This window comes from Dasypus novemcinctus, chromosome 3 (assembly GCF_030445035.2).
Source record: "Dasypus novemcinctus isolate mDasNov1 chromosome 3, mDasNov1.1.hap2, whole genome shotgun sequence".
Classification (NCBI taxonomy): domain Eukaryota; kingdom Metazoa; phylum Chordata; class Mammalia; order Cingulata; family Dasypodidae; genus Dasypus; species Dasypus novemcinctus.
The window spans coordinates 174,262,722-174,276,510 of NC_080675.1; the positions used below are offsets into that span (position 1 = coordinate 174,262,722).

Here is a 13,789-nt window from a genome sequence, read left to right on the forward strand (position 1 = left end):
GCCCCGGCGCGCCGGCCGCGGGCGGCGGCGGTGGCGGCGTCGGCCGTCGCGGCTCTTGGCCCCGCGCCTGGCGGCCGGCCCAGCGCGAGGAGTGGCTTCCAGGAAGCGGGCGGAGGAGCGTTCCAGCCGAGTCTGGCCGTCGCCGCGGCCCCGCAGGCCCGCGCCCGGCCCCCCGCCCGGGCTCGCCGGCGCCCCCCGCTCGGGTGCAGGGCGCGGTGCCCGCGCGGCGGCGGCCGGGGCGCGCCGTGCACTTGCCGGGCGGTGCAGGTGGCGGCGCGCGCCCTCCGCCTTGGGCCGCGGCCAGCGCTGCGCTCCGCGCCCGCAGGGGCGGGAGAGGCGGGGCGGCCCGGCCCCACTCCACTGCTCGGCGGCGCCGCGGCGGGAGGCCGGCGTCGGGGAAGGTCCTGGGCCGCGCCGCGCGCGAGGTGCGGAGCCCGCCGCGCCGCCAGCCTCGCCCCTGCGCGCCCAGGCCGCGCGGCCCGCGGGCTGCACCCCCAGACGCCGCCGCGCCGCAAGGTGGGTGCTCGGGGGCGCCCCACGGGGGTCGCGGGACGGCCTTTCGCCAGGGGGAGCCAGGCTGGAAGCGAGCTCGGGGTGCCCGGGGCGCCCCGCGGACCCGGGGACTTCACGATCGCTCCGATTTCGGAGCCCACGGGGCTCGGCAGGCTGCCGGGAGAAACTCCTTCGGGGGCTCTTCGCGGGCCGCGGGCGCCCCTGATGATGGGGGGAGGACCTCCGCAGGGCTGGCGGTTCTCAGGATTGGGGTTGCGGGGTGCAAAGCCCGCCGGTGGCAGCGAGTGGCCTCGTGCGTCCCGAGCTCCGGCCGGTCGGGAAACGCCGGGAGCGCTGCGGGCTGGGGCGACGCGCCCGGCGTGGCAAGTGGGCGTGCGGGTGACAGGGGCTGGAACGGGCGCTGGAGCGGCGACTGCCAGGCGGCGGGGAGCGGGTGGAGCGCGCGCTCCAGAGCTGGGGGCGAGCGTCGCGGGCGCGCAGCGTTCCTGGGCCGCCACCAGCCGCCTCGCTCCAGCCTGGAGTCGCCGCCTCAGGTCGGAAGCAGCAGCACATTTGCGGATCGCATTAGGCCGGGCCCTTAATGCTTTCTCCAGATGGAGGGAAGCCACCGACCCGCCCCCGGACACCAGCTCCGCCAAGGCGCCCGCGAGGCGAGGCGAGAGGCGAGGGTGACCTCGGCTTTTCCAGCCTCCGCTGGTATCGATTTCCCTGTCGGGGCTCAGGCAGGCGCTGAAGCCCCCTCCCCAGGCCTCGTGGGCTCGGTGGGGTCACCTCCTTCCGGGAGATGGAGCGAGGCCGGCCCCGGGGCTGTGCTCGCCGGGCCCCGGTCCATTCGCCTCCCCGGCCTTTTTCTGGGTTCGCCAAGTGTCATCTAGAGGAGAAAGCCTTGGCCTAAGGGAAGACCTGAGTCCCAGGCTTGGAATGGTCTCTGTCTTTGCTGGGTGACCTCATGCAGGTCCCTGCCCCTTTCCGGGCTGGAGTATTTGATGTTCGACTCTTTTCTGCCTAAGGTAGCAGTAGCTGGCAGTTGCCCTCACCCTTGGCTCCAGGCTGGCTTCCTGAGTAGGGTGCCAGTGGCCACACCCTGCTGCTGACAAATGTGCCGGGGGGTGGCTGGTGCAGGGGTGCCTCTTCCTCCTGACGCGGTGCAGCTCCCGCCTAAAGGAGCCCCTGGCGGCCGGCACCCTGCAGTGGGCAGCTCCATTCTGGACCAACCCACACCTTTCCAAGGTGGTGTCTGGGGTTCAGGGAACCTCTCTGGGCTGCTCTGTTAAATGACGAGGCTGGAGCTGATGGGAAACATCTCTCTCTTCCGTAAGGTGCAGGTGAGGCACCCAGGAGACTGGACCCCATGGCTCTCCGGATGAGCCCCTGCTGGCTGCTGATGTGGATGGGCCTTGAGCTCTCTGCCTTCCTGCAGGTAACGAGGACAAGGGAATGGGTAGGAATCCCTCTTTAATTTAGGAACAGTAATTGAGGCCACCGAAGATCTGGTATGGGAGGTGATAATCCGACCAAGAAGGATACCAAACTTTCTCCGCTGACCTCCAGCAAATAATTATTTCTGGTTGGCTTAGCTGTGAGGATGACCCACATCTCTTGGTTCTTCCTGAGTCCTGAGCAGGGCCCTGATCACACTGTGGATAGTTGGCATTGCTGATGACTTGGGGCTCGATGGACTCTGACTTTGGAGCTGGAATGGCTGTGTGCATGTGCCCAAGATAAGGGGCTCTGTGGAGGCCAGGCCACAGTGAATGGCAAGAGACCAGGTGCTGGCCTTTGCGGAGCCATTAAAGAGGGAAACCAAGTTTACTTCTATCAGTGTGTCTCCCACTGTTTTTCAGTCCTCTCTTTGGTCTCTTTGGTGTCTTTCCAACCAGCCTGGAGAACCTAGCTCATACATTACATCCTCATTAGCCTATAGGCAGAGTCAAATAAAAAAAAAGAAATGAAATAAGCATTGTCCAAGAGACAATAGGGAGTGGTGGAGACAGTAGCAAATTGGAGAACATAAGCTCTATCATTAGGAGTAGCCACTACTCAACTCCAGCTGATGACTGCCAAGGGGCCATGCAAGCCCAAGACTGCCAAGATCTTATATTTCAAGATAACTGAAACATCGAGGTTTCCTATGAAATCTCCCAAATTTTAAAGCATGGAAAGCCGGACAAATATGTTTGCAACCTGGAATGAGCCAAGCAGTTTGCAGGCTCAGATCTAAAGGTTTGGAACACATCTCTAAAAAAAAAAATATTAAACTTTATTTCACTTCAAAAAATAAAATAACGGACAAAACGCAGTTTAACAAATTATGGAAGTTTTACTCTATTTCTTTAATCCTAAAAATAAACTCAGTTGTTTCTCTGGTGTTCCAAAAGATGAGTAAATGAGCACAGATTGGGTATATGACACGACCAAGGTTTCCTTGCTAATGAAGTAAAAGAAAAGATGTACAGAGCACGTCTCATTCATTTTCGTGTCCTGAGGGCTGCTGGGAGTCCTGTGTGTGAATTAGAACAGGGCAAGCCCTCCCTGCAGACATAACTTCTCAGGAACAATGGCGTGATAGCTCAGGGTCAGCAAAGGGCCTGGCATTTAGTAACGAACAGGTAGGAGTCTTTTGAGCATGCATGAACAGAGCTATATGCCCTGGGATAAATTTTTTTTTTTAAGATTTATTTGTTTATTCCCCCACCTCCCTAGTTGTCTGCTGTCTGTGTCCATTCGCTGTGTGTTCTTCTGTGACCGCTTCTATCCTTATCAGCGGCACCAGGAACCTGTGTTTCTTTTTGTTGCCTCATCTTGCTGTGTCACCTCTCTGTGTGCGGCGACATTCCTGGGCAGGTTGCACTTTCTTTTGCGCTCGGCGGCTCTCCTTACGGGGGTGTACTCCTTGCACGTGGGTCTCCCTTATGTGGGGTCACCCCTGCATGGCACGGCACTCCCTGCATGCATCAGCACTGTGCATGGGCCAGCTCCACATGGGTCAAGGAGGCCCTGGGTTTGAACCGTGGACCTCCCATGTGGTAGGCGGATGCCCTATCCTTTGGGATGAGTCTGCTTCCCTGCCCTGGGATAAATTAATCAGCCTTCTCTGCCTCTCATTTTATTCTCCTTGACTTAGTGTCTCGACGGCCTCTTTCAGCTCTAATTCCCAATGATTTCTGAGACTCGTAAGAGCTGGTTAGTGAAGTACATCCTTTCCACATTATCCCATTTTATCAATGGTGCCCCATAATCCCATTTTAGTAGATATCTTTTGTTTGCACACAAATTAAGTATTTTCAGGGTAATTTTTGAGTTTTTCAGATCAGCTAGGTATCATGTTGTAACAGGGTGGAAGACTTTAAAAAATTTTTTTAAATCCTATCAGCAAATCTGAAACAGGCCACAAGAGTTTCAGAGATTTGTTCCTGGTCACATGGGGCTCAGACATCGAGGCACAGCATTTCATTTTGTCTTCTTTCACCCTACAAAATTTCAAGGTTGACCTTTGGCCAAGGACAGCGCTTGCCGGGCTTGAATCACTCACTCCCCTCTTTCGGACTTCTCCCTGTCCGTGTGCCTGTGGAAGCGATATTTGCCTGTGTCGCTGCAGTATGCGTGGAAGGTCCTAAAATGGCATTTCAGGCCAGTGACCTTTATCAGCCCCACCCCTTCATCACCGTGGGGCCTCTCCGTGTCTGCATGTGTGAGTGCGGGTGGTAATAGTGCCCGCTGTGCGCCGCTGCTGTGGGCGCTGCGGCTCGATGGGGAGGCAACGGCAGTGCCTGTAATTGCCGCTGCGGGGCTGTAGGGGGCGCTCGAGAGGCATCGGCTGAGCAGGCCGATGGGCGTGGGACCCGACCTTCTCAAGGGAGAGGTCCTGCAGGTGTGAGTGGGTGCTGCTGGACTCCAGGCCAGCGCGGCCTCACTTGGCACCCTGAGAGAATCTCTTCTAGTGGAGCAGCTTGGGTGGTCAGCCCGGGGCCCTTTCCGTGGGCCGCATGCTTGGTGATTTCCCTCGGGTGCCCCAGGGCTTGATTCACAGCTGCCCCTCCCAAGCCTCTTGAGATTTTGGCATGGGGTGGGAGTGGGGGCTTCAGGTGTCCTTTAGGACTTTCCTTGTCTTTGGGGTCACCCTCGGTGTCACCAGGGGGCTGGTAGAGAGTTCATAGGTATGGGACGTGGATCCAACTAATTGACTAGCAGTTACGTTTTCTTGATTAAATCAGCCAAAACCTGAGCTCTTGTATTCCCTGACCACAAGGGATCGTGAGAGATTGCAGAGCAAGGCCTGGAGCCGGCCGTCTCCTGTTTGCCTGCCTTGTTCTTGACCGCTCCTGGAAGAGCTGGCTCTTTCCCTCATCCGGGCAGAGGCTCCCCTCTTCCTGTCTCACGGGCCCCAGACGCTTCCTTTGGCTCCAGGCCTCTCCTTAGGGACCCTGAGCTTCCCCGAGGAGGCAGCTGCCGCTGCAGCCCACGCTTGCCGTGCGGAGTGTTTCAGAGCTTCTCAGACTCTGCCCTGACGCTTGGAGGATGAATCGACTGTTCCCCAAATTGCAATTTGTCCCGTTTTTCCTCTTGCCCAGGAGAAGAATGAGCAGCCTCACCTGCCTTCTAATCCAGCAGTCACAGGCTGGGCCCCTAGCTGTTTGGCGAGTTCCTCTAGAAATAGTTTAACATCGACCTTGTGGTTGACTCTCCTCTCCTTAAAACAGTCGCCTGGGGCAGTTCATGCAAATCCAGGTCGTCTCTGGGAGGTGCCGCACTGCTCAGATTCTCTAGTGCATCTTGCTTTCATTCGGTGACTCAGGATGGAATGGTCTCTTCTGCAGATGGCCTGATTTGGGGGGGAGGGGGGGAATCCTCCCCCAAGTTTCAAGGTCTGCAAAGCCATCGACATCTGTTGGAAGTAGTCCCTTGAGAGGACAGTTTTGAAAGGCCGGAGACATTTGGAGGAAGAGGTTCTGGGAGACTTGTTGCAAGTGTGTGGTGGCCTCCTCTGCGGAGAGGATTTTGAACGATTTCAGAACACACCTTGCAAACTCAGTGCTACCTGAGTTGGCTCAGATCCAGTCCCATCCCCTGGGTCTCGTTAGCGTGTGTGTATTAGCTTTAGGCTGAATGGTTTCATATGTTGTTTCTATCCTCGTGAGGCTGGCAGCTGCTCTAGGAGTCTGATCCTGCAGATTTTAGGTAGGGTGGGTTCAGAGGTCATGTGCTCTTAGATAGATGCCCTTCCAGCTCCTGTTGTCCCAGACATTTTACTATGGATGGAGCGGCTGGATAGAGAGGGTGGAGGCCTTCGGGATGTGTGATGGGGTGAATAGTGGGCCCCAAATAAGTGCCTCCCCTAATCTCAGAATTCAGGAGTGCTCCTTTTTACGTGACAAAAGGAATTAAATTTTCAGGATGTGATTAAGATAAGGATCTTGAGATAGGGAAACTATCCTGGATTAGACAATCCCAGATGTCCTTGTAAGAGGGAGGTAGGAGGAGGTAGAGGGAGAGGAAGTAGAAGACGTGAGGACAGAGCACAAGCTTGGACTGATGTGGCCAGGAGCCAAGGGGTGCCAGCAGCCTCCAGAAGAGGCAAGGAACAGACTCTGTCCTGGGGGTCAAGAAGCCCCCAGTCCTGCCTACATCTTACTTTTAGCCCCGTAAAGTGCATAGTGGTCCCCTGGCCTCCAGAACTGTAAGAGAATAAATGTGTGTTGTTTCTGACCCAGGAGAAGGAGGGTAGCCTGTGGCAGCTTCCTCTTGATTGCCTTGGACCCTACATGAGCAGTGGTTTAAGGTCCAAAAACCCTTTGTACTCACTCCTTACACCAGCTTCCTAGAATGACAGTTCGTTCACAGTAGGGCCATGTTTTCCTGCCTCTTTCGTCTATTTTTTTCTTGGCTGTCATCCTTCTGCAGAACTTCCCAGCCACGTTCTGTGATGCTCTTCCTGCCCTTTCCTATCCTGGGTAGAGGCTTAGAAGGATGACAGTTGGGTGACGGAGCTCCTTGCCATAGCTCCATGTTCCATGTTGTCGCTTCCAGCCACGTACAGTAGCCATGGAAGGCAGTTCTTCTGCCAGCCCCTCCTTTTCTCAACACTTGTTCCCAGCTCTGTGTCCAGAGGTGCTGTCCTCTAGCAGCCTGGGAATCTCTAGGGAGGTGGGTTTTGGAGCTGGCCAACCTTGCCATGGTGCTGGCCTTGCCTCTCCTTCTTTCTAGATAGTCTTGTTATTAAACAAATGAAACTATGGCTACCATTGATCATCAAAAGGAAAATCAAAAGGAAAATCAAAAGGAAAAATTCACTTCGATATCACCACCCAGATAATCACCATTAACGTTTCCATGTGTAATCTTCCGTAATACTTTCTATGCCTAAAAATAATGGAACTATAGTCAGTCCTCTTTATTCACTGATTCCATATGTGCTCCTTCTTGTACTCGTTAAAATTTGTTTGTAACCCCCAAATCAATACCTGTGGCACTTTTGTGGTCATTTGTGGACAGAACAGCACAGAATTCAAGAGCAGGAGAAAAACGTGAGTCCTGTGGTGTGCACATTCCCAGTGAGGCTGAGCAGGGGCACGCCCGGCCTTCTTGTTTCCGCTCTCACGTCATAACCAAGTGTCCTTTTGATGGTGTATTTAGTGCTTTTTTTTGGCGATTCTGCTATTTCAAATGGCCTCCAAGGAGTGCTGAAGGGCTTTCGAGCATTCTTCGGCAGAGGAATGCTGGGAAGGGCCTTTCCGGGAGCATGGTGGCCACGCCTTGTTCAGGCATGAGTTATAGTGCCCGTGGCCATGAGTTCAAAGTTCATGACTCGACCGTATCTGTTAAGTAAGGTGTTTTGATATAAACCCATATAAAACAAGGTTATGTACTGATTGGTTGATAAGAATGTAGTGGCCACAGGCTTGCAGGAAATTGAGCCTGCACTTCCCTTAGGAGCCCTGGTTCATTCCTCACTTATGCTTGTGATGACTTTATAGAATGTAATTACTGGGAATTACAAGAATCGACTCATGATAAACGGGGTCATGCCACACACACTGTTTTATACATCTTTTTTTTTTTTGTAGTCAATGCATCATGAACATCTTTCGATGTCAGTACATATAGGACTGCATTTTCATTTCTAAATAGCTGCGTTCTGTTTTGTTTATGGACATGCCATAATACCATACTTTGTTTAAACAGATTATTTCTTTATTGGGCTTTTAGGTTTTCCACGTTTGTTGGTCTCCTTGTCTTTGCTATCATAAGCCGCTGGTGATGAACATCTCATGGGTCACGTCTTTACTCACTTGTTTCAATACTTCTGTCAATTACTTTTTTCTTAGAGCAATGTGCTTTGCTACACACTTGATAGGAATTGTGGCCCCCACTCAGGATTTGCGCCATCACTGTGCTTCCTGTGTGACCTCGCCATCAGCAGTGATTTTAGATGAATATCCCAAGCTGTGTTGACACCGATGAGAAAGTCTGAGCATCAAGATGTAGGCTTGTCCTGGATGCAGACTCCACCCAATTACCAAATTGCCCCAAGTCCTGAAAATCTGCAAGTTGGAGCCACTAGATAAATCCCCGAAAATCCAGCGGGAGAGTGGACGGGAGCTGTGTCCTTGTCTGGCTTCAGGGACATCTGTGCCCCTTACTCTCTTTCTACCTCTGACGATTCCATCTTAGGTTCCTTCTTTTTTTTTTTTTTTTTTTGACTTGAAATATTTTAGTTTATTTTTATTTATTTATTCAATTTGTTCATGGACATATTTTTTTAAATTAAAGTTAATAAATTACAAAGAATGTTACATTAAAAAACATAAGAGCTTCCTAAATAACCCACTCCCCACCCTTGTACCTCCATTATTTTTGTAAATTGTAGTTTTTGAAGATATGTATATCTCAAAAAATGTTACATTAAAAAACATAAGAGGTTCCGTATACCACCACCTCCCCACCTCACTCCTCCCACACCAATAACCTCCCCCTTCATTATGGCACACTCATTGTACTCAGTGAACACATTTTGGGGCACTGCTGTACCACATAGATAACAGTTTACCCTGTAGTTCACACTGTCCCCCAGTACATTCAGTGGGTTATGGCAGGATATATAAGGTCTAGCATCTGACCCTGCAATATCATTTAGGACAACTCAAAGTCCCAAAGATGCCCCCACATCACATCTCTTCTTCCCTCTCCCTGCCCTCAGCAACTACTGTGGCCACTTTCTCCACCTCAATACTACAATTTCTTCTATTACTAGTCACAATAGTTTTATAGTAGAATATTAGTAAGTCTACTCTAATCCATATTTTATTTCTCCATTCTGTGAACCCTGGGATATGATACCCACTCCACCTCTAGATCAAGAGGGGGCTTAGATTCCACATGGATGATGGATGCAATTCTTCTACTAGCAGTTGTAGGCACTCTTGATTCCCTGGTGTGGTGGTTGATCTTCTTCACCTCCCTGTCGGCTGACCTGGGTAAGTCCAATAAACTAGAGAATAGGAGTTGCAACTCTGCTGAGGCTCAGGGCCCAGCTGGCACATGGGCATTCCAGAGATTCAAGTCCCCAGAGGATACATTATCCCTAGTGCCAACCACAGGTTCAGTAAAAGTGACAGAAAAGGCATGTGTGGAAAGGTTACACCTGAGACCAGCTCCATCACACTCAGGAGCACAAATTCCAAAGTAGAGTCCTCTGACATGACACAGAATGCCCAATCCATCTGCCATGACCATATACTCTGTGGGTCTCCATAGCCTTCAGGAGAAGCAGTACCTAGGGTTGTATCTACTTTGGCTTTTTCTGGGGTCCTGCTGAGGCATGTGTAAGGGCAACCCCTCTGATGACCTCCTGACTCTTTTTTGAAAACTTTTAGCCATATAAACTCATTTGTCTTTGCCATTTCCCCTTTTTATTCAAGGTCAAAAAGCAATTTTTAACAAATGCTTCTACATATAGGCTGAGATATTCTGCTGGTCTGAGTTGACCCTTTCATTCAAGGTCTCTTTCTAGTTGCATCACCAGCTAGTGATTGGTCGTAATCCCTCAGCACCAAGTAGGCTCATCCCTGGGAGTCATGTCCCATGCCGGGGGGAAGGTAATGCATTTACATGCTGAGTTTGGCTTAGAGAGTGGCCACATTTGAGCAACATGGTGACTCTCAGGAGGTAACTCTTAGGCACCCCACAGCTCTAGGCCTAGTGCATATTTCAGGCACATAGGCTCCTAAGCATAGTCATCAGTATCAAGGCTCATTTTTGGACCATCCTTCCTTGTTGGTCTTTACTGTTGCACTTGGGGGATTATTGCTGTTCCATTGGGGAATGTGATAGAGCTCCCATGGCTAGGAACTAGCACTCCCTCAGTTGACATTTGTAACTGTAACTACTATGAAAATACCCAACATATATCAGAACATTTTTATGTCCCCTATATCCATGCCCTGGAGAACTCCCTCCCACTCATGTGCCCTGATCTATAATACCCCACATCAGTGTTCCTCCCCTGCCATAGTTGAACCTCTCTGTGGTCCAAAACTTCATCAACAATGAAGCCTAATATATTGCCAAATTCAATTAATAGGAAATTGAAAAAGAGTGATGGGTTTAAAGTTTAGAAATAGAATACATACTAATTTAGAAATACTGAAATAAAGTAAAAATAAATTGGTGTATTAAAAAAATGAAAAATATTATAAAGCTTTGTTTTTAACATTTTGCCTTTCATGACTGTAATAGGTATTGCCCTGCATGTACAGTGGCAAGGCACTTTCTTTCATTTCTTCCTCAATGTCTACATCCTTCCTTTTTTTTTTTCCTAATTTTTAGTTTTGTCTTCAAAAAAGTTTTCGATCACAGTAATTCACATATACAATATAGGGGACTCCCATATATCCAACATCAAACCCTTTTCCCCTTTCCCTAGCGATGATCTTTTTACATGTTCATGTCATATTGCTGCAGCTGATGTACAGATTTTGAAGCATAGCTATCAAACATGGTTCCATTTTGGTTTACATTATGGTTTACATTTTAGCTTATAGACTTTTATACACTTTTGTATAACATGTCCTATATCCATCATTACATGATCTTGTGGATCATTTCCATTGCCCCCCAGTTGCCCTGCTTCCATCTATTCTATACCTCTCTCCCCCTACCCTCAGGGCCCACAGTGACAATCAATCTTTACTACTTGAGGACCAGATTTACAGATACTTGCAATAATGCTGAGGGCTTGACATATTAGACTGTCCTAACTGATTGGGGGTCCCCGAGTCTCTCAAGAGACACAGTTCTCTCTGTTTGAGAACATCAGTTCTCCCCAGGATGTGGGTATGCCTTCACATTCATTTTATGAGTCTCCACCCAATGATATAACACACTATGACAAAATGAGCACTCACACACTCCCTAGAAGCCTGCCCTTGTACCAGATACGCCTCCCCACCTTAAGCACCTTTAACATATGATCCTTCCTTATTATATTTTCTAAAGAGTTTTCTTAACATTATAGTTTCAACCATATACCTGACAGTCTCCCATATTCAACTGTTCCCTCCATCCCTTCCCCAATTTCCTTGGACCATCTGACCCATCCTCCCAACCCTAGCCCCCCTCAAGCCCACAAAGCCCCACACAAAGGCATCCCTATGCCCCCCCATCTTATCCCTTCCCTGTACAAATACTTACCTCCAGCTTATCATAGACTTCACCCATGTAGGTGTCAGCTCACAACTTTCCTCTCCCCACCAAATTCCTTTAAACCTATCTTCCAGTCTCTAGCTATCTGAGATAGCTGGTTTGCTTGTTTCATATCAGAGGGGTCATGTAGTATTTGTCCTTCAATGCCTGGCTTGCTTTACTCAATATAAGGGCCTTAAGATTCATCCATGTTATCAGATGTGTTTGTACTGTATTCCTTCTTATAGCTGAATAGTATTCCATTGTATGTATATATCACATTTTATTTATCCATTCATCTGTTGATGGGCATTTGGGTTGCTTCCAACTTTTGGCGATAGTGAATAATAGCTGCTATGAACATTGGTGTGAATATATTCGTTTGTGTCCTTATTTTCAGTTCTTCTAGGTATATAACCAGCAGTGGAATTGCTGGGTCATATGGCAAATCCATAGCTAACTTTTTGAGAAACCACCAGACTGTCCTCTGGAATGGCTGGATCCTTCTGCATTCCCATCAGCAGTGGATAAGTGTTCCCATTCCTCCACATCCTCTCCAGCACTTGTAGTTTTCTGTTTTTTTGATTGCTGCCAGTCTTATGGGAGTAATAGGGTATCTTATTGTAGTTTTGATTTGCATTTCCCTATTAGCTAGTGATTTTGAGCATTTTTTCGTGTGCTGTTTAGCCATTTGTATTTCTTCTTTGGAGAAGCATCTGTTCAGGTTTTTGCCCATTGTTTAAATGGGTTGTTTGTCTTTTTATTTTCACAATATAGGAGTTCTTTATATATGCAGGATATAAGTCTCCTATCAGATATATGGTTACCAAATATTTTCTCCCATTGGCTGGACTCTCTTTTCACTTTCTGACAAACTCCCTGGGGTGCAAAAGGCTTTAATTTTGAGGAAGTCTCATTTATCTATTTGTTCTTTTGCTGCTTGTGCTTTGGGTGTGAAGTTCATGAAGCCATTTCCTATTACAAGGTTCTATAGATGCTTCCCTACATTGTTTTCCAAGGTCTTTATGGTCTTGGTTCTTACATTTAGGTCTTTGATCGATTGTGAGTTGATTTTTGTATAAGGTGTGAAATGATAATTCTCCTTCCTTCTTTTGCATATGGATATCCAATTCTCTAGGCACCATTTGTTGAAGAGGCCATTCTCTCACAGTTGAGTGGGCTTGGTGACCTTGTTGAATATCAGATGAGTGTATATATGAGGATCTATATCAGAATTCTCAATTCAGTCCATTGGTCAGTGTGTCTATCCTTGTGCCAATACCATATGATTTTCACTACTATAGCTTTATAGTATGTTTTAAAGTCAGGTAGTGTGATTCCTCCAATTCTGTATTTCTTCTTCAATAAGTCTTTGGCTCTTCAGGGCCTCCTTCCTTTCCAAATAAATTTCATAGTTAGTTTTTCTAGTTCATTAAAAAATGCTATGTTGGTTTTTATTGGGATTGCATTGAATCTGTAGATTAGTTTTGGTAAGATAGATATCTTAATGATATTTAGTCTTCCTATGCATGAACAGGGAGTATTCTTCCATTTATTTAGGTCTTCTTGGATTTCCTTGAACAGTGTTGTATAGTTTTCTGTGTATAAGTCTTTTATATCTTTAGTTAAATTTATTCCTAGGTATTTGATTTTTTAATTTACTATTGTAAATGGTGTTTGTTTCTTGATTTCCTCCTCAGATTGCCCATCATCTGTACAGAAGTGCTACTGGTTTTTGTACATTGATCTTATAACCTGTGACTTCACTGAACTCATTTATAAGTTCTAGAAGCTTTGTTGTAGACTTCTCAGGGCTTTCTATGTATAGGATCATGTCATCTGCAAATAGTGAAATTTTGACTTTTTCCTTTCCTATTTGGATCCCTTTCATATCTGGTTTTTGCCTCAGTGCTCGAGCGAATACTTCTCATACAATGTTAAATAGAAGGGGTGATAGTGAGCATCCTTGTCTTGTTCCTGCTCTTAGAGGGAAAGATTTTAGGATTTCACCATTGTAAATGATGTTAACTGTGGGTTTTTCTTTTTTGTCTTTATTCATTTTTTAAATATTACATTAAAAAAATATGAGGTCCCCATATACCTCCCACCCCCCTCACCCCACTATTCTCCCCATAGCAACATTCTCCTCCATCATCATGAGACATTCATTGCATTTGGTGACTATATCTCTGAGCATCGCTGCACCTCATGGTCAGTGGTCCACATCAGCCCACACTCTCCCACGTTCCATCCAGTGGGCCATGGGAGAACCTACAATGTCTGGTAATTGTCCCTGCAGCACCACCCAGTACAACTCCAAGTCCCGAAAATGCCTCCACATCTCATCTCTTCCTCCCATTCCCCACACCCAGCAGCCACCATGGCCACTTTCTCCACACGAATGCCACATTTTCTTCGATTACTAATCACAATAGTTCATGAATAGAATATCGGTAAGTCCACTCTAATCCATATTCTATTCCTCCATCCTGTGGACCTTGGATTGGTTGTGTCCATTCCACATCTATGTCAAGAGGGGGCTTAGATTCCACATGGATGCTGGATGCAATCCTCCTGCTTTCAGTTGTAGGCACTC

General features: G+C 48.4%; 1 protein-coding gene across 2 annotated transcripts in view; it reads left to right on the top strand.

Moving 5' to 3' along the window:
* Positions 1-394: 394 nt before the first annotated feature.
* The window catches only part of ADAMTSL3 (ADAMTS like 3), a 370,556-nt gene continuing 357,161 nt past the window's right edge, over positions 395-13,789 (top strand). The window contains exons 1-2 of one of the 2 annotated variants that reach the window (XM_004472087.3): positions 395-516; positions 1,833-1,933. In XM_004472087.3, coding sequence (XP_004472144.2) covers positions 1,865-1,933 — 69 coding nt within the window. In that variant the 5' untranslated portion in view covers positions 395-516; positions 1,833-1,864. The remainder of the gene's footprint in view (positions 517-1,832; positions 1,934-13,789) is intronic. The other variant, XM_023582689.2, reaches the window with a different exon arrangement.